The sequence below is a fragment of the Alexandromys fortis genome, unplaced genomic scaffold (genome assembly GCF_014885135.2).
Source record: "Alexandromys fortis isolate MF-2015 unplaced genomic scaffold, M_Fortis_MF-2015_v1.1 scaffold_254, whole genome shotgun sequence".
NCBI classification, from domain to species: domain Eukaryota; kingdom Metazoa; phylum Chordata; class Mammalia; order Rodentia; family Cricetidae; genus Alexandromys; species Alexandromys fortis.
The window spans coordinates 1,061,671-1,081,802 of record NW_026068130.1 but is presented as its reverse complement, the minus strand read 5'-3'; the positions used below and the strand labels follow the sequence as shown (position 1 = coordinate 1,081,802).

At 51.3% G+C, this 20,132-nt stretch overlaps 1 protein-coding gene across 2 annotated transcripts; it reads right to left on the bottom strand.

Moving 5' to 3' along the window:
- Window positions 1-6,794: 6,794 nt before the first annotated feature.
- Window positions 6,795-16,307, bottom strand: Mab21l4 (mab-21 like 4). Of its 2 annotated transcripts, XM_050126007.1 has the most exons (6): window positions 16,204-16,307; window positions 15,102-15,830; window positions 11,250-11,475; window positions 9,620-9,773; window positions 8,122-8,478; window positions 6,799-7,382 (listed from the first exon to the last, which is right to left on the bottom strand). In XM_050126007.1, the coding sequence occupies exons 2-6, from the start codon at window positions 15,613-15,615 to the stop codon at window positions 7,290-7,292; spliced, it is 1,344 nt and encodes a 447-aa protein (XP_049981964.1). In that variant the 5' UTR covers window positions 15,616-15,830; window positions 16,204-16,307; the 3' UTR covers window positions 6,799-7,289. The 2 variants fall into 2 exon arrangements, with proteins under 2 accessions (XP_049981965.1, XP_049981964.1); XM_050126008.1 differs by lacking the exon at window positions 16,204-16,307 and having other exon boundaries at window positions 6,795-7,382; window positions 15,102-15,765.
- Between the last annotated feature and the right edge of the window lie 3,825 nt (window positions 16,308-20,132).

The window sequence follows — 20,132 nt, the reverse complement described above, 5'->3', positions numbered from 1 at the left end:
CGCAAACATGCAGAAACGAAACTCATAACCATGAAGGCCCACATCCTTGGCCCTCCCCACGGAGGTTTGATATTCACCTGAGGGGACCCCTCAGGCCCAGTTCCCTGCTCTCACTGTCTCCTAAACCTCACTTCTGGCTCAGTTGTCCAACATACTCAGACCTAGAGTGCACTTGGCAGCTATACTCAGAGATTCCTTTTACCAAGGTTGGAGAGGCCCCCCTCTTTCCAAGGCTGAAGAACCCCCCACTTACCAAGGCTGGAGGGTGCCCCTCTTACCAAAGTTAGAGAGCCCCCCTCTTACCAAGGATGGAGGGCACCCCTCTTACCAAGGATGGAGAGCCCCCACTTACCAAGGATGGAGAGCCCCCCTCTTATCCAGGCTAAAGAGCCCCCACTTACTAAGGTTGGAAGGCACACCTCTTACCAAGGCTGGAGAGCCCCCCTCTTACCAGGTTGCCAGTAGGTATGCACTCCCTGGCAGAGAATGGTTGGCCTGGCTATGTCCACATCCCTATTACAACTGGTCACAGTTGTGGGGTAGGTTCCTGAGCCAACAGAGCCCCGTGGCTCCTGCTGACCAGAAGGGACAGTCTTAAGAAACACAGACACCATCACAGCAGCGCTGTGATCAATGCCACACAGGGGCCTAGAGCAGAGCAAGGAGGGGGTTCTTGGAGAGGATTCAGGAGAGCTCAGGGTCCAGAATGCCCAGGGCCAGGTGATCACTTGGAGCCTGGCCTTTGTCCTATCTTGACTTGATCTCCCGAGAGGCAGGCACACTAAGGTACACAAGTGATTTGGCTGAGAACGGACCCAGGAATCACCCAGTGGAAGATCCCCTGGCTCTGGTCCTGCAGATCAGCTGTGGCACCCCGTATCACACACATTCTCTGATGAAAGCCTGCCCAACATCTTGGACCTTCTGCCCATGTGTGCCTGACTGTCCTTGAGTGCATGACCACACTGTAGAAATTCTGTCTCTTGTCCTGCCAGTTATGGACAGACATTTCCAGTGTGGGGCTTTGATAAACCCAGAAGTAAGGGCCTCCTGATTCAAGGCTTCGTGTGGCTGTGTGTTTTCACTTATTTTGAGTAAATGACAAGGATCTCAGTTGCAGGCTACCTCAACTAGGAGATACTGTGCCTTCGAGCTGCGGTCACTCCACATCCTTGCCCAGGTGACCGGCATCCTTTTGTTCTAAGCAAGTGTCAAACTAACTGCATTAGACTGTACTCTCCCCTGGAGACTGTGCCACTGGCCACTTGCAAACCTTCTTTAGAGGAGTGTCAGTTCAAATATTTCGCTCAGTATGTGGACTCTTCCCTTTGGGTTGCTGGTTTGTAATAGTCACTGAGTTCCCGCGCGCACACGTGTGTGTGTGTGTGTGTGTGTGTGTGTGTGTGTGTGTGTGTGTGTGTGTGTATGTGGTAGGGTGCACTTGTCTACACAGGTGCATATGAAGGCCAAAGGTAAACTCTGGAATGTCTTCCACCCGTGTTTCTCCACCTTAATTTTGGGACTGCGTCTCTCACTGGACCCAGAGCTCACATTTCGGCTGGGTTGACTGCCCAGCAAACCCGTTTCTGCCCCTTCCCAGGATTATGGGTATGCACAGCTGTACCCAGCTCTTACGTTGCTGCTGGGCATCCAAACTTAGGTCCCCATGCTTGCCTGGTGACTACTTAACCCACTGAGCCACCTCCCCAGCTCCATAATAGACTTCAGAAATTGTATCCTCGACCCAGATGTTTGTGTGCCAAGAGTTTCCTTTTGCTATGGCTCATCTATTTATTTTCCTACTGATGGCTCCAAAGAGCAGGTCTGTTTAATGTTGGCAAAGTCCTATGAGTTTTCTTTCTGTGATCTCAGCTATTTGTATCTTGCTCCAGAGGTCTTCTCTATTTTGAGGCTGTTACGGATATTTCTGTCTTTTCTTTTGGAGTGACAGTGTAGGTCTATCCTTTGTTCCCTGGTGTGGACATGGGGCAAAGTGCATTTATCCATAGCCGTACCCAGTTGTCCCAACGGTACATTTGTTAAACAAACCTTGCTTTCTCCATTCAGTTGACCCGCCGGCTTGGCAAATGTCATCAACTACGTATTTGTGGATTGATTTCTAGCGTCTATTCTACTCTGCCTGCTTTTTTGGTCCTAAGTCAATTGACCTTATCTCAAAATGTGCAGCCACCAGTAAGTCTGAATACGAAGCAATCTCGCAATCTTGCAATCTCTCTCTCTCTCTCTCTCTCTCTCTCTCTCTCTCTCTCTCTCTCTCTCTCTCTTTCTCTTCACACCCACCCGCAGAGAATTTTCTTATTCTAAATCCTTTGAATTTCCACATGAATCTTGGGCTTATTTTGTCTGTTTCTACAGAATAGCTTTCTGGGATTTTGATTGGATAAAGAGTAGGAATCCTAGAAATACCATAAACTTTGAATTCATGATCATTAATTTAGATGGCTTTAAATTTCTGTAAACAATGTTTCAGACTTTCACTGTAGAGGTTTTGCATATATCTTTTTGTTAAATTTATTTCTAAGGAGTTTACTGATACTATAAATGGTATTTATTTTTTTCATTTCCAACTGTTTCTTTTTAATATGGTGTTTTATGTTAGTCTTGCATTTACTGACCTTACTAGGCTCATACTTCTAATGACTGCTTTGTATATTTATTTGGCTTTTCTAAGTAGATAATCAAGTTGCCTCTGAATGAGGACATTGATACATCTTTTCAAACGTGTACCCTTTTCGCCGGCTTTCTTCCTCACCTTGCTGAGGATCATAAAGCCATTGCAAAAAAAAAAAAAAGTGGTTAGGAGAACTTCAGTCTTAGAGAAAGTGTTGAATATTTGAATTTTAAAATTTTTATCTATTTGGTGTGTGTGTATTCAGTTTATGAATGATACCAGGAGCAGGTTTTCTGTAGTTCCTGTCTACCGCAGTTTACTGATTTTGCTGTCAGCGGAGAGCTCACAACATTCCCACCTTTAGCTACTGTGCAGGACTTCTTAGGTATTATGGTTATGATTTAAACAACACTTTCTTCTCTGTTATTTTGTGATAAAGCTTATCTGGAAATAGAAATATTTTCTTGCCCTCATGTGTTTAGTAGAATTCAACAACCCAGGACGTACAGATGGAAACTTTCCTAACAGAGAAATTTAAAACTTTTTTTCAACACATGCGAGTCCTTCCGTCCCTCCCTCCTTCCCTTTCTTCCTTTCTCCCTCCCTCTTCCATTTGAGACTGGGTCTCCTTACGTAGCTTGAGTTAGCCTCGAATTTGCCCTCTGCTTGCCTCAGCCCCCTGAGAGCTGACTGGATATGGGTTCTTTAGATGTCATCTTCCTTCCGCGTCAGTTTTGAGAATTGTACTACCCATGGCATGTTAGCTTCCATCTCGGCTGCTAAGTGTGCTAGCATGAAGTCACTCACAGCGTCCCTTCACAGACTTCCTGTGTCTAAGGATTTGTAGTGATTTTGCTTTCGGCATCCTCTATATTAGTGGCTTATATTTTCTCCCTTTTTTCCTGTTCATCAGCCTTGCCAGAAATATTGATTTTATCTGTCTTTTCAAAACTGCACTGTTTGCGTGTGTTGCCTTTTCTCTGTCGTCTGTCCTCTGATCATGTCTACTGCACTGTGCTCCTCGTTTGATCTCTTGTGGTCTTAATTTACTCATTTGAACTTTTCAACATTCTATTATCCTCTCTCTCTCTCTCTCTCTCTCTCTCTCTCTCTCTCTCTCTCTCTCTCTGTGCCTGTGTATGCGTGTGTGTGCATATGCCACGATGTGTCAAGGCCAGAGGACAACTGGCAGGGGTTGGTTTTCTCTTCCTCCCGTGGGGGTCCTGGGAATTGAACTCAGGTCACCATGCTTGGCAGTAGACACTCCTATCTGCCGAGCCATCTCACTGGCCCTTCTTTGAAATTTTGGATAAATTCCTGATTGACAGGTAATTCTTGCCCGTATCTTGGGGGATTGCTCTTGGTTTCCTGCTTCCTACACCAGAAGCTTAAGAAGTCGATTTTGAAATGCAGCGTCTCTTCTAGACGTTTCCAGCTAAGGTCCTCTCTCCGAGCACTGCTTCAGCTTTGTCTCCGAGCTTCGATGGGCAGTGTTTCCATGGCCGCCCAAGTCAAAATATTTGATGACTTTTTTCCTGGGACTTATTCTTAGAACCATAGATTATTCTGATTTATGTTGTATAATTTCTAAATGTTTGGAGGAAATTCAAACTGTCCACTCGGTTTTTATTTTTAATTTGTGTCTATTGAGATCAGAAAGACTATTGTGTATGGATTTTAGCTCTGTGTAAATGCACTAAAACCCACTCTTATTGAGCAGGGCAGGCTTCTCCAGAAGCAGTCAGGCTGCTGGTGACAGTTGTTCTGCAGCTCTGCACACTTGTTAATTTGTTTCCTGTCAGGTACTGAGAGGGAGGTAATCATACCTCCCTCCAGGTGCCCACACGTCCTTGTGGGTCCCTCGTTGGGTATGGAGACTGTTTAACTTCAGGACTTCTGGGCTTTCCTGAGGACTTACTTTGGATGTCATCTGCAGTCACCTTCACCCCTGTAATTTCCTTATTTCTGCGTGTTTCCCATGGGCCTCTTGTCTCTTCAGTTAAGGAATAATTCTTTGTCTTGAAGCTCTGTTTCTGGGAGGACCGTTCCTCGTTGCTGCCTTCCAGGACTCTGAGTGCCCAGAGAAGTCACCAAGGCCAACATGAGGTGAGGGGGAGGCCTGGTCATCAGGCGTGATGACAGAGATGCACAAGCCGCTGTTCTTGTAACTTACCTGTCCCTCGGCCTGCTTGACTGGCCCCAGATAGACCGCACCCATTGTCCTCCAGATCCATGCTGCATCCATCGTCTTCTACCCCTGCCAAGGCACACGGGGCCTGTGGCAGTGCAAACAGGGTCACATGGTGCATCGGGCTCCTCCTGTTGTGTGTGACAATCCCTTGCTCCAGGGCCTCAGCTCCTTGCTGGGGCTTGCAGGGATCCACATATCACTGACCCTGTGGTCCTACTACAACACAAACTTGCCGTAGAAGCCATGTGTGTACTGTTCCCACTCAGAAGTGATAATCATCATAGTCATTTAGTTGATGGGCATTTGTAGGTATGGTGCAGAGAGTCTTCAAGATCCAGAGAGGTCACCAAGCACCAAGGCAGGTAGGACAAAGTCCCAGGCTATGCTGGGCCTCTGAGCCCAAGGGTTTTGCCTGTGTGGCTGACCTTGAGAAGGTACAAAGATTCGCCCTGATTGAATTATGGAATGAGGGCATTTTGTAAGCCTGTAGGCATGTTCAACTTGTAGCTTACAGACCACATGAATGGAACCCAGCTCATTTGTAGACCATAATGTCACGTTGAAATGTCAAAAGTTGGACACCTGTGCAAGGCACTGGAGAACTTGCCAGCGAGCCTTCCTGGCCCTGATCTGCATGGTAGCATCACTGAACCCTTTTGTAGCATGTCTCCCACGGTCTGTCTCGTGCCCAGAAGTGGAGGGTTAGCTTTGGCAGGATCTAGATCTTACATGGTCCTCTTCCAACACACCATTTCTCAACCTCCTTTCTAATGAGACCAGAGAGGGTATGCCTCCTGTACTGGTACCTACAGAGCACGTTCCAGAGGCCCTGTCATCCTGTCCTACCATAAGTCTCATGTCTAACACAGCATCTTCCCAATGCTCACGGCAGTCCACCTGGTTCTTACTGGGGTCGTTGAGGTACACTTTAAGGAGTGTTGCATTCTGCTCCTACACCCTTCTGGGGTGTGTTTGAATAGACTATCTAAAAGGAAGTGGACTAGGGATAGTTTCAATATATTCCCTTGAGGACTTATGAGATTGCTGAGTGGGTGAAGTCCTGAGTTCGATCCCTAGACTAACCTATATAGGTGAAGAAAAGGACCAGCTCCTTTAAGTTGTTCTCTGATCTCCTCACATAAGCTATGGCACCCATGTGTACACGCACGTGCACACACACACACACATAAACACACATTGGTATACACACTGGTATAAGCAAAATATATATGCAAAATATAATTCTAAAAACTTTTACCTGGGTGTGATAGTGCACACCTTTAATTCCTGCACTCAGGAGATGGGAACAGACATCTCTAAGAGTCTGAGGATAGCCTGGCCTATTTAGAGAGTTCCAGGCAAGCCAGGGCTACATAGTAAGACCATGTCTTTAAAATAAATGTGTCCTCTTGGCCTTTCCTGTGCTCATAGCTCTCATCTCTGTTAAGTGCAGCCATTGTGACTTATACTCATCCCCAAGGAGGTGGCCAGGGTGGGCCTGGGTCAACTTCAGTCCCACTCTTGAGACAACATGGCATTTCCCTTGTGCTGATGATAGCTCAGGCCCTGGTCCCACAACATTCAGAGGCTCTGAGCATTGCTCATTGTATAGCTACTCTGACAATGCTATTAGTCCTCGGAGGACAGTGGGTGACCTGCCCACATATGGAACCTGGATTCCCTCCTCAGATCCTGGGGTGCAGTCTGCAGTTCTGAAGTCAAGAAGTAAATGTCACCAAGGACCAAAGACAATAGAGCTGGGGTACTCAGAGGTCCCTGGGCTCCAGGGAAGCTGTTTCAAGCTAATGAGAAGACACGAATCACGGGATTCTGGGAACAGGAGACACTCCTCCAGAGACAGAACAGTAGGTCAGACCAGTATAGGGAGAAGGGGGGCTGTGGAAGTCCCTCTTCTGGCTCCATTTCCTTCTGACCCGGAGAGTAAGGACATCTGTCCAGGGGGACAATCCCTACCTGAGGGTGGAGAAGGTTTGAAATGACATCATCATGGCACTCAAGCCTTTCAGAGTCTTAGGAGTCTATATTTGCACCAAGAGATACAGAGAGCGGGGGCGGGGGGTCCTCTCCACACAGGGCACATGGGGGCACGAATGTATTCAACAATGAACACACAGTATTTCAATCCCAGGAGTTGTGTGGAGCAGAGGCAGAGCAAACACCCATTGCTGTCTCCTGCCTATATCTGTTCTGACTGTCAATTGGATAAACCCATGGGTCTCTGGGAAGCAAACAACCACCCACCTCAGTCCCAGTTTGAAACATGGCATCTGCCTCAAGGCCACAGTGCCAGGCACTTGGAGTCTCACAGCTATCCCTTGCACAGGAGTCCTTAGGGACCAAGTCCCTCCACCAGTCACTCAAAGAAATATCTCTGATTCCCCATTTCCTTCCCACAAGTTCCAGGGAGCTCTGCAGGTTGGTAGAGACTGGACCTGCTCGCCCAGCTCAGCTGTGGTCGCTTCCCATGCTCTTGGTCTTCTGTAAGATGTTCTGCATGGCTGAGATTCTGTCCTTATCCTGGATGTCAAAGACCTGGAACTGCAGTGGGCGGGGACAGAGGGTCATAGGCAGCCAGGCTGCACCTGTCTCAGACATCCTCTCTGACCACCCTACCTGTGAGTGTCCACCTGGTCCGTCACCCTGGCACGTGGACCACCCCAGCACCCCTCCTCCAACAGCCCTACCTCACACTATGTATCCCTGACACAGGAATGACCCCTCCCCCAGGGAGGTCCCACTAACGGTGGTTGAAGGCTTTTCCCCTGTACATTCCTGACCGAGAAATGTCAGGCATGCTTTGGAGGCAGGATTTGGGCCTGCGTGGATGAGTCTCTGCCTTTGTCTGGGGTCAATGGGCTCTATAGGTGTAGAAGGGACAGCGGGTAGACACCCCGAAACAGCAGGCCAGAGAACATAAGGTCCTAAAGGGTACGACTCTCAGAATTGCCAAGTCCAGGAATACATAGGAAATCTATCCCAGAAGGTCCAGGGAAAGTCAAAGCCCCAAAGTAGAAAGGACTCTGGGCATCTGCTGTGTTGTTTAAGGTAATTCTGTGGAACATGGGCACAATCTCAGGCACTCTGCCCTGACGTTCAGAGAGCAACCTTATACCCATGAGGCCTCTCCTGAGGTGGCATTTTATGTCCCATCTGACCCTCTGCCATTCAGAACTCTGGTTTTACCACAGCCATCCTTTAGTTCCTGTCCTAGAAGAGAGTGGTCAGGGTTCAAGACCAGGACTCTAAGCCACTCCCCCCATGAAACAGCTGCACCCACCTTATCAAGCAGGAAATCAAAGTAAGCAGTGGTCCAGTAGGTAGGGTCACTGGCAGGTAGTTGCAGGAGTGCCTTGACTCCATTGTCAATGCGTGGTGGACGACTGTGGCCCAGGTGGGTGACATGAATTCGTAAGGACTCTTCGGGCTGGCTGGCGAAGTGTTCCACGCGTTGGTAGATGACGCCAAGGTCCAGGCCGCTGTCCTGCAGCAAGTTGTGCTCCGGGTACAGGAAGTGGGGCAGGTTCCTGGTAGCCAGGCAGCAGAGCAGCACCACCAGCAGACGGTACACGGCGCCCTGCAGGTCCATCCAGTCCTCGGGTGCTGGGAAGAGCACAGAGGCCCACAACAGCACTGTCTGCAGGACACAAAGTCAGACCTGTCATGGGGCGGCTGGACTGGCTCCCCACCACCTGTCTGTCCACTAGCCCTTCGCCAGTTCACATCCGCCAATCCTCCTCAACACCGCCAATGCTGAGTCCCTCTGATATCTGCCACCCTAGCAGCTTCTGGAGCTCCCATCACCTTCTCTGCCCCTCCCTCTCTCCTCTGGGCCTCCCTTTTCAGCCTTTGCTGAACTCCAGTCAACTTCAGAACTCCCTCGGGTTTTCTGAGGCTGATCTTTGTAGACCAGCCCTAAGGGCATTATAAGTCCTCCTCCTCTCCCTCCTCCTCTCCCTCCTCCTCCTTTTCCTCCTCCTCCTCCTCCTCCTCCTCCTCCTCCTCCTCCTCCTCCTCCTCCTCCTCCTCCTTCCTGCTCCAAGACCCTTACTAGATTACCGCCCCCATTACCCAACTACATTTCTGTGTCCTCAGACCATCTTCCTCCTCTACCATCTCTCAGTTCATCTAGGATCCTTTGTGTATCAGACCCCAGTGGCCACTAGAAACCATATCCCCACCTTGGGCAGAGGCCTGAGACAGCAGACTGACTCCCCAGACAGAATCTGACAACATAGACCAAGCAGAGGGTCCTCTCCATCATGAATACACACCCCGGGAGGATCCCAAGACTTCACAGCTCTACCCACTTGCCTCTCACTGCCCCAGGGACTAGGAGTGATGGAACCCCAGTTGTTCATCCATAGCAGGATGTAGATGTGATATGACTGTCCTGCCCCAGGGAGCATAGGAAGGGGGCCAGTGCTCCCGTGGGTACCCAGTTGGCTCCAGTCCATAGGGGAATCTGACGAGAGGACTTGTGCCGGGGAGAGGTCCAGCCCTGTGTGGCCCAACCCAGTCATGTTTCCGTTGCAAGTCCTCCAATGACACCTGTCTGGGAATGGCCAAGGCCAGCATGGCCAAGGCCACTCTACAGCCATGCCTACGAGACCTCGTGGGCTATGGTCTCCCCAGGTGAACCTGGAGTCCTCGCAGTACCTGTGACTGCTCATCACGGGAGCTGGTGTGAGGGACACACCCAGGGGGTCCCTGCCCTCCATTTTCTCATCACAGATGTGAGCGACAGAGCAAGGCAGGTGGTGAGCTACCGTGCCTACCTTCAAGTGGTCAAAAGTTAGGCCGGGGCTCTGGCTGCTACCTCGCCAGCTCTCTAGGTTCACCCGGTCGAGGATGGAGAGACTGTCCAGGCGGTGACCAGGGAAGGAGCCTAGTGCACCAAGCAGGCGGCTGAGCAGGTAGCTGGTGGAGATCCTGAAAGCCAGACCCACCTGTCAGGTCTGGGGTTCACAGTGCCCAGCACCCTGTGTACCACCCGAAAGAAAAAGCAGGCAGTGGTTGCTCCCCAATACTAGAACCTCATGAGTCCCATGGGGGGGGTCATACTCTTACTGTGGCCATCCTGGGGCTCCATGACCTATGTCTCTCTTAGCAGCTGATTCTGTTTGCTAGCTTGAACATCTGTGGTTCAGACTCCCCATCAAAGATTGCAGGGATTATGGGAGACCTCAGTCAGCCCACCCTTTATTTAGACTGGGGTTTGGTGGAGCTTCAGGCTGGCAGAGGGTGTGGGCTCCACTCTAGGGTGTATTAGGGAAACCAAAGTCCCCTTGTCTGCCATGGGAGCCAGAGGGTAGATAACATGTTGAGGGTCTTCATCTAGGACCCTTAGCACAGGGCCCAGCACATCACAGACCCTCACTTCTGTGTTTGCTGAACCAGCATTGGGTCTGAACCAGACTCCACACCCTGTGAGTCTTAGTCCTAAAGGGTGGGCCGAGGTGGGGCAACAGGAAGGCCATATTCTATTCGGCCCCACCCTTCATCTGCCTTGGTGGGCTGGTGCTTACTCAGCAAGGATGCAGGGTATGGGACCCACTGAGCTCTGCAAAAGCTTCGGAATGTCACAGCAGCTTACAAATGTCACTTATAAGGAGCAACTCGGTTCCAAGATGGCAGCACCTTGGGCATGGGAATATTTTGTAAGTCCCCCAGTAGAATCACTATGGTCTTGTAGGGGGGTGCCAGTGATGTCAGTCTTGGATGGATCCCAGGCCCTGAGTCCTGCTGGCTGAGCTTCTGTCCCCTTCACCTTCTCACAGACACTGAGTTGGTAGCAAGTAGCCCTCACTGAACTCACAGGCTTCAGGGAACTCAAAGAAGTCAGGGCTGGAGATAAGGGCCGGCACACGGAAGGAAACATCTATAACTAAACATCTCAAGTAGGAGAACATTCTGAGAAGGGCTCTGTAAATCTGGCAATGCCACCTCAAGTGAAAGGTATTAACAAGCCCAAATTACTTTTATCAGTGTGAGCATCCTTGCTGTATGGGTGTTCTCAGTATATGAGCATCCTCACTGCGTGAGCATCCTTACTATGTGAGCATCCTCACTGTATGGGCATCCTCACTGTATGAGCATCCTCACTGTATGGGCATCCTCATTGTATGAGCATCCTCGCTGTGTGAGGACCTTAGACAACCTCTCTGCTAGAGTTTAGCTGGCTATTGGTGAAAGACCCCCTTCCACACCACCTTCCACATTGGATATCTCATCACAGCTTTATGCTATTGGTCACCTCCTGTGCAGAAGATGTCCCAGCCAGGTCCTCCCCAAATCTCCCTGTGAGTCATTAAACACTAGAACTGCCCCAGAGATTCTAGAAACCTCAGCATAACACAGATCCCTCAGATCCTCCTGCATGAGGCTCAGGTCCAGAGTGGCATTTACCTCCAGTGCTGGGCATTAGCTGGTACCAGGTCCACCCCGTGGCTGGCTATTCTTCTCAAGATGCCCTCAGGGAATCCAGGCTTCAACTGGGCCCGCTCCAAGGCAGGCACCCTGTGCTTCTTCCTCACCACAGGCACAACGTTGAAGCGGATCTTCCTCCAGCCGCTGGACACCAGCAGGGACAGGTGCAGCTGCCCTTCCTTCAGGTTAGCAGCATTCAGAGAGCCTGCAACAACCTGCCATCAATCTAGCTCCCCTCTTCTGGGCCTAACCCTGCTTTGGTCTGGGACACCCTCCCTGCTGTCATGACTGCCCTTCCCGGTATCTGCGGCTCCTCTACCTGCCCATAGGAACCATTGCACAACCCTACGCATGGAGCAATGCCAGCTGAGCTATGTCACAGCATCCTTCATAACAACACCTTCCCTCATGAGCCTTCTGTCTGCTAGGCCCCTCCCTCAGTCTTGTTGCCTGAGCCTGCTTCCCACACCTCCTGGACCTGTGGGATCTGCCTCCTGTCTGTTCCACCTCTGCTCAAGTCAGCTCCATTCAGTGTCCAGGCTGGAGCCAGGAGAGAGACTAAGTCCCAAGGAGAAGCGCTGGACTTGTATGGTGCTTAAAGCTGGAGTGTGAGGAGCTGGGCTGGTGCCCTGCCTCCCTGGGCGGCTCAGAGCCTGCAGCTCTTTTGGCAGATTGCTGTGATAAAGACATCTCATTGCTTCATTCCGAACCTTTCCAGTATTTAAGGAAAGTCAACAGGGTGCTTTTGGGCCTAGCATCCCATTCCAGGGACTCTGTACCCCCTAGACACTGATAACTCTAAAGGACAGCCTTTAGCTATAGTGTCGCCTGCAGTGTCTGCAGACTTATCCCTGCTCCGGCCAGCTGTGGCCAGGGAGAACAGAAATGATAACCCAGCTCACCTGATTAGTAACAAAGCTAGGGGGATCAATCCCAGGCTGGACCTCTGCTGAGGAGCTGGTGAATTTGTGCCCATCGCATCCCCACACCAAGAGCCTCCCTAACAGCTTAGGTCAGAGCCACCAATGCATACATGCATGCTGGTCCTCCTACCAGACAGGTGGGACTGGGCAACAAAGGACAGGAAAAGCTTAGGATCAGGTGCACGGGAGAGAACTGCCCATGTTGGGAAAGGCCCTGGTATCCTGAGAGGAGGTACTAGGTGACCCCGTTTCCAGGCTGCCGTGACCCAGAAATCCGGGCTAAGCCTGAACATTCTGTATGATGAGGTCTGTATCTACTTAACACTCCAGGAAATGGTTACCTCCATTACCTGATGAATGACACATTATGGCCGAGAGACTTCTCCTTTCTCTCCCTACTGAGACCTCACCCAGAGCTCAGGTCCCTATCATGAACCCCTAAGCCCCCTAAGAGAAAACATTCAGGAGTGACAGGGCTGGATGCTGGTGTATCCAGGAGCCTTCTACTTCAGCGTTCCCTTTCTTTCAAAACAAGTCAGCAACAGAGATAGTGAGGGGAATAACAAAGACACCCACACCACCACACAGGCTCAGGGTGGAACCATTTCCCCTCCTACCCCAGCGCTATGTCTATGTCCATTGAGGGACCTGGGTCAGAGGCCAGAACAGCCAATCGTCTGGGAGCTGGGTGTGCTCAAAACAGAATCCCCAGCCCAAGCATTGTAACAGAGCCTCCATTGCAAGGAAAGAGCTGGGCCTTGTTGTGTATCCCTTCAGCTCCCATGATCTGCAGGATAACTCTGAGGCAACCTCTGGAATCCTCCATCCTGCATGAGCCTCAGTTTCCCCGTGAAGGGGGAGGAGACCCTCTCGGCTCAGCATTTAAATGTCTCCTTGTCTTCCTCTAGTCACACATTTTATTTGTGAAATGGCAACCTGGAAGACAGCCAGCCACACCTGTTCTCAGCAGGCTACCTCTAAGCCAGGCCTGGCTGGTCTCACCGGTTCCAGGGAGTGGATAGCTGAACCCTGTCACCAGCAATAGCTTCCCTTTTAAGGTATGTGTTGGAAGCAATGCCTGGAATGTCTCATGGGCCCAGCTTAGCCACAGCAGCAGGAATGGGCCTAGGCTATGGGGTCTCTTTTCTCAGTCAGGAGGCAACCGGTTATGCATGTGGGGCCTAGAGGTTTGCACTGTCCTTGATGGGCCATAACTTGGAAATCTCCTAGTTACCCCATAGGTCTGTGCCTCAGCAAAATAGTGGGGCCTGCAGAAGCCAGGTCCAGCTGGCAGTGCAATGCCTGTGTTAGGTCAAGCAAACAGGCAGGAATGGTCCTGCTGAATTAGAGGGTTCAAGAGATGACCATGTAAGATGCCCAATGAGCTGCAAAACACCAGACACTTAATAACAGTCTCTGGCCACCCGAAGGTCAGTCTGCTCCAGGACACCTGGCCTAGCAGGTCTGGGAGGGACTGCCCACAGAAGCTGACCCCTGGTGTTGGAAGCCTAAGAGCCCAAGGGCTTCCTGAATCCTGCAGCCCAGACTGAAACCTAGGTGCCCAGCTGTGGGCTCTGCTAGACACCCTTTCCCAGGGCCCTGGGAAGGAACAGCAGTCCACTGCCCCAGGTTCCACTGTCCCTGGATATGCAGCCAGGCCGAGACTCCACACACTAGGGATCTCAGGCATGTTACTGCCCTTAGGGGAGGCAACTACCCATTCGCTGATGACACAGTATAAAAACCAGGAAGTTGGCTTGGGAAGACAAACATATGAGAAAATAGCAGCTGCGACCATCATGTGTCTGTCTCCTCCAAGAAAAACAGGACATTCTCTTTTGGCCTCCAATGCCCTGTCAACCTGACGTTCAATACTTGAACCCAAGAGGACGAGTGTCTTCACTTAGGGTCCCCAATCGTCTTGCTTATCACAGGCTATACCTACTATTGAAGTCACCTTTGTGCAAAGAGACTGCTTAGTTCTGGTCATGCTGAGACCTACCTGAAGCTCCGATACCCCGGATTATATAAACAAGATGTCCCACAAGAGACTGAATCTGGCTTCCTGCCATATTTGAAAATACCCAGTCTGGGTCTTAATGCACGAGTTAGCATCTCAGTCATAAACTGGAGCAGGCATGCACACATGCCTGTGTATATAGAGGCACACATTCACACGTATGCATTCACATGTGTACTCATGTCTGTTCACACCTCCACATACTCATATACATGCACACTAGCACAGTCTGACTGATGGTGACCGAGGCTGAAGTGGGGACAGGCGTTAAGCATCACCACCACAGACTGTAACAGGTAGCAGAGTGAATTCCTAAAACCTTGCCAGAGACCCTGTATGGCAAGCTAGCCAGCAAAATCACAGCTTGCCCTAAACTCTCAGACATTTATAAAGTGACATTCGTTAAAATGTCTTTCCCAAAGCACCATGCAGAAACAGGTCACATGTGATTCACAACCTGTTTTCTCAGGGAGTCTGGGGGTTGAGGGGCCAGAGCAAGTCTCCTGGCTCACGGGGCCCCCAACACACAATGCGAACTCACACTGTACTCATATGCACAGGGAATACACACACACACACACACACACACACACACACATACACACAGGCCCCCAACACATAATGAAACTCACACTGTACTCATATGCATAGCAAATACACACACACACACACATACACACAGGCCCCAACATATAATGAAACTCACACTGTACTCATATGCACAGCAAATACACACACACACACACACACACACACACACAGGGACCTGTATGCAGCCCCCATGGGCTAGTCCATACCCTGAGCCCTCCAACACAGTGGTCACACACATACATGCACATACATATTGTACATACGTGCAGAGTACATCCCCACTTCCCACCCCGTTACCTGGTGGGACGAGGTTGTGATGTTTGCAGTGTACAATAGCAGCCACCAGAAGATCTTTAAGGACACACAGTACTTTACTGGGTACAATGTGGCCACAGCACTTGTCTCTGCTCTCTGAGGAGACGCTGAAGACATCATCACTCATCCATGGCTCCAGGCCAGATGCTTCGTTGAGGACACCCAGGCGACAGATTGCAGGGCCATCCCCTGGCTCAGTGGCTTCTGACTCCTCAATCAGGAGAGCCTCGGCGTCCACCCCCAGGGGCACCTCCACATCCAGCGGGTCCTCTGAGGAGCGCAGTGCAAACTGGAAGGCCTCCAGGTCTCGAGAATAGTCGACAAGGAAGCGGGGGTCCAAGGCATGGACACGTTCCAGCACAGTGAGCAGGATGTTCTCCGCTCTCTGGTAGTCCTGGACACGGGGTGACTCCCGGGACTGGATGGCCAGCAGGTAGTGATGCCACAGGGGCACCTGCTCGGTCATGTCTGGAGCAAAGACACAGGGGGCAGGCATCCCTGAGCAGTAGGCAGCAGGGCCTAGGGGCCCTTGGGGACAGCTCTTCAGCTGGTGCGGACTGGCGAGGAGGAAGCGGTACCTGCCCAGGTGAGGCGAAGGTCTGCAGGTAGGGCTCAGCTCTCCGCAGGCAGAGTTCCAGAGGGGCAGGCACTGTGTAGCAGGTTAAATAGCTGAACCAAGGCCAAGGCCTTTGAAGTGGGGTGAGTCAGTACCTAACAATTAAAAGTATCACAGGGGGCTGTCCAGGGAGGCGGAGGCCCAATTGCTTACTACTCTCCTCCCTCCCTACTCCCTCGTGAACCTTAGGTTCAAAACACAGTGGCCTAACCTGGAGGAGGGCAGGTGTATCTCATGCTTCACACCTCCCTGCCCCTTTCCCCAACTCTGTATGGGTCCTCTCCTCTCTAAGGCGGCTGCGAGAGGAGCAAGACACAGGCCTGACCTCGGTAGTACCTCCTAAGCATTCCCCAGATACCAGTGTAAATCATCCCTTCTCCATTTGTCATTCATATAATTGGCCAGCTCAGCCCCTCGGGGTGCCTGTCCCATCCCTCCAGCCTCCCTCTGAGAAGAGTTAGCACGCACCTGGCCAGGAGCTGCTGCCTTCTAGGAGAGAAGCAGCCTCTGACTCCACCTCATGGCTGGAAAGTCTTACCCTACGAGCCACCTGCCAGCGCCCTGCCCACCGTCTCCTCCCTGCTCAATGTCATGCAAGTCCAGACAGGCAGGAGGGAGCCGCCCCTAGCGACCCTTGGCCCTTAGAGGAGCTCCAGTTGCACAGGTAGCAGCTCAGCTTCTAGTCTGCAAACAGACAACAAGGCGACAGCCCCATGGGTGTCAGAGATTCCATCTCTGCAGCCACACCACACATGACCTCTGACCCCAGCCATCTGCACTAAGTCAGAGCTATCAGATGATAGGATAGAAAAACCACCCTTCTTGGAGTGGCTGCTCAGAGCCTGTGAGGGGCTCCGAACTGTGAGCAGGCCTCTGTGAACCTCCTTGACAGAGACAGGCTTCCCTCCAGCCTAGTGCAGCTCTGGCTGCTGGGCTGCCCAGCATACGGCTCACCCTTTCCAAGGCTGTGCAGGTTTCAGAGTGCTGCCTCTGCCATTCACACTGCTTTCTCTGCCCCACCCAGCTCCCCCACTGCACCACAGTCTGTGAGAGGTAGGCCCTGCAGCCCTAGATAGCCCAGCTCTGACGCACCAGGCCAGACAGTTCCTTCCTTACTGAGACCCTGGGCTTTCCCACACAACCTCACAGAAGTCCCTTCAAGCCACCTAGGAGACCGGACCACCCCCCAAGCAAGGTGCTGCCTAAGCTTTTCACCCTCTATGCTGCCCCTCCCCCTCTGCGACCTGGCGTGCCCAGCAGGCCAAAACTCTGTCCTTCCTTCCTTGGCTCTTCTAGAGGATAGTGAAAGCTCCCCATGCCTGGGGCGGTGTCACTGTCATTCTCCTCTGTGTGCTCTCTCTCCATCTGGTCTTGATACTGAATGGTCAGCCCTGCGAGAGGTGGCCAGGGAAGAAGAGCCTGACCTGGGCTCTGCTTGGATGTCTAAAGACATCACAAGCAGGCAGTGGAGAGAGGAAGGTGGAGATGGTGGCTGTGTTTGACTTTGAAGGGACCTACAGGAAGGGCCCAAGCCTAGCACCCTGTAGACCCCGGAACGATGATATGTAAAATAGGGGAAATGGAGGAGACAGGGAAGCCAGATGGTCAGTGTAGCTGTCGGAGCCCATGGGTTTCACAAGACCTTGGTGATGGAGCCAACCACAAATGTATCGATTCACCCTCTCAGTGTAGCACAGGGACAAACACACTGATTCTGTGCCTTGGTAATTCCCAAGTGCTCTGGCAGGGAGGGGACACTCCAGTCTAAATGGATGCATAGAATAAATTTCAGTATAAGGTGCGGGCACCACATGGCCTCAACATTTTACAGACGGCCCCACAGCTGTAGACTCTGAATGGATGTTGGCCAGAGCCATTGTGAGTCCCCTGGGCTACCAGGTCTCCCTAGTAGACCTGGCTTCCTGGGCACAGAGCCTGGAAGCCCTGAATCAAGGTAAAAATGGCTGAGTTCCCTCAGAGGACTCTAGGAAGTATTGTGGATTCTTCTGGATCTAGCTACAGCTGCCTCCGTGGCATCAAGCTGCCTATGCCCAGTTCTCTAGAGCTCCTACCTCATGTTCCTCTGCCTTCAGTCTGTCTCTTATATTGAGGTGGCATCCAAGGCCACCAACTAAAGTTCCAAGTCCTCCAGAAATCTCAAGGTCCAAATCAGGAGCAGAAGGAGAGAGAGCACGAGCAAGGAACTCAGGACGGCGAGGGATGCACCCACACACTGAGACAATGGGAATGTTCTATTGGGAACTCACCAAGACCAGCTGGCCTGGGTCTGAAAAAGCCTGGGATAAAACCGGTCTCGCTGAATATAGCAGACAATGAGGACTACTGAGAACTCAAGAACAATGGTAATGGGTTTTTGATCCTACTGCACGTACTGGCTTTGTGGGAGCCTAGGCAGTTTGGATGCTCACCTTACTAGACCTGGATGGAGGTGGGTGGTCCTTGGACTTCCTACATGGCAGGGAACCCTGATTGCTTTTTGGGCTGACTAGGGATGGGGACTTGATTGGGGGAGGTGGAGGGAAATGGGAGGTGGTGGCTGGGAAGAGACAGAAATCTTTAATAAATAAATAAATAAAAGTTCTTGTTTGGAAGAAAAAATAAAGTTCCAAGTCCTCATGATCTCCTCGTGAGGGCCACACAGGCTCTGTCACTGCAAGTGGCCAGTTGTCAGGCTGCCATAGTGGGCTGGAAAAGTCTGGGCTTTCCTAGCCTTGATCTCCACCCAACCTCACTGAAGTCTTCTAAAGTCACTCAGAGAAACTCAGCTACCACTGAGCAAGGTCTGCCTAAGGTTCTTGTCATCTGGCTGCCTCTCCAGTGACCTGAAGACACATACCACCACACCGGGACTCAGCTACCTGGTTCCTGCATTCACAGCCTCTCCATCAGTCCTACATGGCCACATCGACTTCCCAGGCCACCACTTCCACTCTCTACTAAGCAGCTCTGTGCCAACCTCCAGGATTTGCAGCAATGACCAAAGGGAAGTCCGTGAGAAGGAAGGCACCGCCTGGTACCCTAAGAAAGGCCACTGAGGTCCACTGGCGTTAGTGGTATATTCTGGGATGGACCCCTCCTCTGTTGGGAGCTGTGCTGGCTCTCTCTGGAACTCTGTGGTCTGACAGGATCCCTATGCCCAGAGAGGCGGTTACCTGTTAAAGCTCAGGCATGGACACAGACAGTCAGGTTCCCGGGCACATGCGTTCAGAGGCCCTCTGCGTGACCCACAGAGAGTCACTGTCCTTTCTGGTCTCAGAGTCCTTGACCAAGAATGGGAGATGAGAGGATATGTGCTCTCAGCTGCCTCCACACCCTGACAATGCCCAGTAGATTCTTGACTACCCAGAGACCCTTGACACAAGCTCTCTCCTGGTGAAGCAACTGACCACAACGAGATGGGTAGTTCAGGATCTCAGATGGAACAGCGGGGCTCACCATGCTGAACAAACCCTAGACCTCTCTCACAGGCTATACCCATTGCCTGCTACGTGGCATCATGGTCTAACTCTGGCGTGGATGACTGATACTGCATACAGCACCCAGATAAGTCGGGATTTCTGAGGTTCACGCTGGACATGCGAGAAGGTCATAAGCATTCCTTGTTATGGAATGGGGAGAGACCTGCGTTTTATTTGCTCAGTCTGCCCCCACCCCATGAGATGGAGCATGTGTGTGCCCACTGAGAAGGGTCAGAACAAGAGAGACGACTGTCTACAACTTAGTGACCTAACGCTCACAGCAGCTGAGATCATTGTTGGCTCACACGCCAGTCCCACAGCCCACCTAAGGATGCTTATGAGATCGCCATGGTCATCATCTGTGGGATAAGCAAGTATTGGAGGCAAACACACTTCAGGAAGGGCAGAAGCCGGGGACAAAGAGCTGGGAATGGTCTGGAGGACAAGATGGCATCAACAGGGTGAGCTCCAGCATGAAGCAGGCCTGGGAAACCCTAGCCACCCAGCTAAGACCAGAGCAGAGCAGGGTCCATTGTGTCTGTCACCAAGCTGGATCTCAGGAGAAGGCAGATGTCCACAGGCATACCAGGACAATGGTTCTCAACCTCCTGATGCCATGACCCTTTAATATAATGCCTCATGTTGTGGTGACCCCCCAACCGTAAAATTATTTTTGCTGCTGCTTCATAACTGTAATTTTGCTACTGTTGGGAATCATAATGTAAGTATCTGATATGCAGGCTATCTGATACGGGACTCCTGTGAAAGGGTCATTTGACCCCCGAGGGATCATGACCCACAGATTCAGAACCACTGTCCTAGGAGGTAAGGGAGGAACTACGGGAAAATCAGTCTGCTAGATGTCTTCAAGGCTGGGTTTGCTCAACTGACAGCCTGGAGCTGACCTGCTGTCGTTTG